Genomic DNA, 3,535 nt, shown 5'->3' with positions numbered 1-3,535 from the left:
GCAAAGATTGCATTTGCATTTACAGACTTTTCCCATAGTCTTTACTGTGTCCTAATTCATTGATTTGAGTTTCAGGTTAAACTGGATATTCCTCTTAGCACTGTATTACTTAATGGAAACTTTCAAAACTAGACATAAATTTTGTGTAATTGCCTTTCTTGAATGAATTTATGCCTAATGTTTGTTTTGTTCTTCTAAGCCCTTTAAGTATGTATTGTATGATTTTAAATACCAATAACACTATCTTAAATTTCAGTCAAATGAAGTCACCATTTCAATGTAGAAGAAATAAAAAACACATATAAGTTAATTCTGTACATGGAGCGAGAGCTATTATTTATCTCTTTAAGACAGAGATGGTTTATATACATTTTTTACCATTCTATTTTAAATTGTGTGACCCAAAGAACTCTCAATATTTGAAATAAAGTTTAAAAATTTTTGCAAAGAAACTTTTAAAATATCATTAAAAATAATTTAATGTACATCAGCATAAAAATACTGCTGTATTTACTTCAACCTTTTTTATTTTTTAGGTATTCTGTTTACATGTTTCTGTGTTACCGCTAAGAGAACAGTAAAGAAATGTTTTCCAGAAGATGTAGCCCAGCAAAATTTAATTGTATCAAACACTGAAGGACCCGGAGAAGAAGTGATGGTAAATCAGATTTCACTTCCCTTTCAATTGTGTGGTGAACCAATGATGACAGTTCAATTATTCCATAATAATAGCAATAATAATAACAGCTGATGTTTACTGAGCACTTACTATGCCAAGCAGAATTTCCAATAGCCCTGATGTTTTAAATCATTTAAACATCACAATTCTATTGTAGAGCTAGGGCTGCCATAACCATGCTCCTTCTAAAGGAATTAGGGTAGGATCTGTACCAGAACTCTCTCCTAGCTTTTGGTGGTGCCTTGGCTTATGGCAGCATAAATCAGATCATCACATGCATTCTCCCTGTGTGCATGTCTGTGTCCAAATTTCCCTTTTTATAAGGACACTGATTATATTAAATTAGGGACCCACCCTAACCCAGTATGACCTCATCTTAACTGATTACATCTACAATGACCCTAATTCCAAATAAGGTCACATTCTGTGGTCCTAGGGGTTAGGACTTCAACATAGGAGTTTTTAGGGGACACAATTGAACCCATAACACCTATGATGCTATTATTCTGATTTTATATATAGGCAACTGAGAGGCATGGCAGATAAGTGATTTGCCTAGGGTGGGAAAAAAAATGAAAGCAAATTATTAGTTTCAATTTTATTTATTCATTTTGTAATTCCAACTTCACTTTTAGGAAGCAAATATTAGACTCCCCATGCAGACGTCTAACATTTGTGATACAAGCATGTCTGTCGGTACTCTTGGTGGCCAGGGAATCAAAACACAGCAAAGTTTTGAGATGGTCAAAGGAGGTGGACATCAGACCTTGGAGTCCGTCAAGGGAGCAGGGCAGGGAGTAACGGAAGCTGGCAGATTCGCATACACGGACTGGCAGAGTTTCACTCAGCCTCGGCTTGGCGAAGTAAGTTCCATCGTCTTCAAACTCACATTACGTGAAAGTTAAATGCTAGTTATAAATCAGGATTTCCCAAAAGTTTTACTCTTCATACACCTGGAACTCATCATATTTTTAAATGTTGAATTATCATAGATATGGATGTCAGGTCTAAATTCAAAGAGGAAAATGATCTGTTCAAGTTCCACTTTTAAAATATGGTTTACAAAACTTTATCTAGGAATGGCATATATAGATGTATTTAGAAAAGTTAAAAGACTGATAGCTTCTTCCCTAAAAATTACCAGGGAAACTATCTCGAGTGAAATATTTATTATAAAGGAATGAATGGATCATAACTTATAAACATTTCTGGAACCTGTAGATCTAGATGGGCCTGAAAATGGCCCACCTTTTCAATTCCTTCTGGATAATTCTGCCAGGAAACTATGGACTCTAGAAGAAAAGGACGGTATGTAATTATGCTAAATCTTGTAATCAGTAGGGAATCAAGATGGTTTATCATCTTAACTTTCACTTTAGTTTATCATAATAAATACATATTCATTTTAGGAAACTATTAACCCTAATAAAAGGATAATCAGTTGCTTTTAAAAAATTAATATGGTTATGTTAAGCTTAGACTCTTGTTCTGAATATCTTTTAAGAAAACATAAGCCCATTTTAAGTTAATCCTTGAGTAACATCTAATATGAGCATACAGCATTATCAATTATTTTCCAGGTTTTCTGAGAAATCAAAATTATTTTTAAGAAAGAAATATGAGCCATTAGAATATTCTAAATTAATTTTTCCCAGAAGAATAGCAAGTAGGAATAATATTGCTGTTGAAAGATCATAACAATATATATTCTCTCTCTTTTTTCCTCCCAGGTAAAACTGCTTGTCATGTGGAAGTGGTAAACATTTTATGTGTATAGCCCACAAAGAACATCAAAAAATTGTAAGAAATTATTAGGAAGTATACTGTAGCTTAATAAGAAAGAATCTAAAAACATTCTAACAATTATTTTGAAAACCTCATATACATGGAGTGGGCTGATTTATAATGCAATGAGATTCCAGTTACTGAAAACAGGGAAGTGGAGAAATAAATTATCTGAGAAATGTAGTTAATTTGCCACTATTCTATAATCTTGGATGTGTATAGCTCTTCAGAGTACCCACTGTTGAAGTGTTATGAGGTTTTTAGTTAACCCAAGATGTCCTTTCCAGCTTTGTGATTTTGATATTCCTTACTCATTGATCCTTTACATTTGCTTATATGCTTAAAGTAGGGTTTAGAAGTAGGCACACATACCCAATGACCTTTTCACAATGTTCAATTATTATCGGAAATTACTTATTTTGGGCTCTATTTCTCAGAGGTAAGGTGAAAACTTACCATCAGCCTCTTGTAGTTTTAGAAATCTTCTAAGACTTTATTTTGAGCTCTGGCTTTGATTGCCATCCATTGAAATAATTTCAAGCATCTTTCATTCTGTTTTAACCAACATGAAAACAGAGACTGTAATAGAAAATGGTAAGTTATGTAATAAATGTTGGTTAAATATAGGATTAAATGAATCTTGATTTGTATTCCTATAGTTGCCATATTTTCTTAGATTGTTAAAGTGTGATTTCTTTCTATTTTTCCATAAAGAGAAAGACTGCTGAAATTGTAAAAGGTGAAATCATAGTACACATTTTTACTTAAAAAAGTACACATTTTTCTACATTACCCATTTCTTTGTTAGTCTGCTGATTTTAAGTTGTTACTTCTATTCGAATTTATTTACTATTTTCTGGCAGTCTCAAAATATTTATATGCTATTGCACATTTCTTCTCCTAGTAGTCATTTTTTTATTTCTAGATATTTTAAAACTTGTTCAGATATAGTTTTAAAATAGGTATCTACAGAAGTTACTTTATATAAACAATTAGTTTAAAAGTCACTTTACATAAATTAATTTTGTAGTCATTCAACAATAAAAAATTTTTCATGAAATACAGTGCATG

At 32.1% G+C, this 3,535-nt stretch overlaps 1 protein-coding gene across 1 annotated transcript in view; it reads left to right on the top strand.

Moving 5' to 3' along the window:
- The window catches only part of DSC1 (desmocollin 1), a 35,595-nt gene extending 34,011 nt beyond the window's left edge, over nucleotides 1-1,584 (top strand). Inside the window, exons 12-13 of the mRNA XM_012656566.1 lie at nucleotides 537-658; nucleotides 1,315-1,584. Coding sequence (XP_012512020.1) covers nucleotides 537-658; nucleotides 1,315-1,584 — 392 coding nt within the window. The remainder of the gene's footprint in view (nucleotides 1-536; nucleotides 659-1,314) is intronic.
- Nucleotides 1,585-3,535: the final 1,951 nt, after the last annotated feature.

This window comes from Propithecus coquereli, unplaced genomic scaffold (assembly GCF_000956105.1).
Source record: "Propithecus coquereli isolate 6110/MARCELLA unplaced genomic scaffold, Pcoq_1.0 Scaffold51, whole genome shotgun sequence".
Classification (NCBI taxonomy): Eukaryota; Metazoa; Chordata; class Mammalia; order Primates; family Indriidae; genus Propithecus; species Propithecus coquereli.
This window is presented reverse-complemented; position numbering and strand designations above follow the sequence as displayed.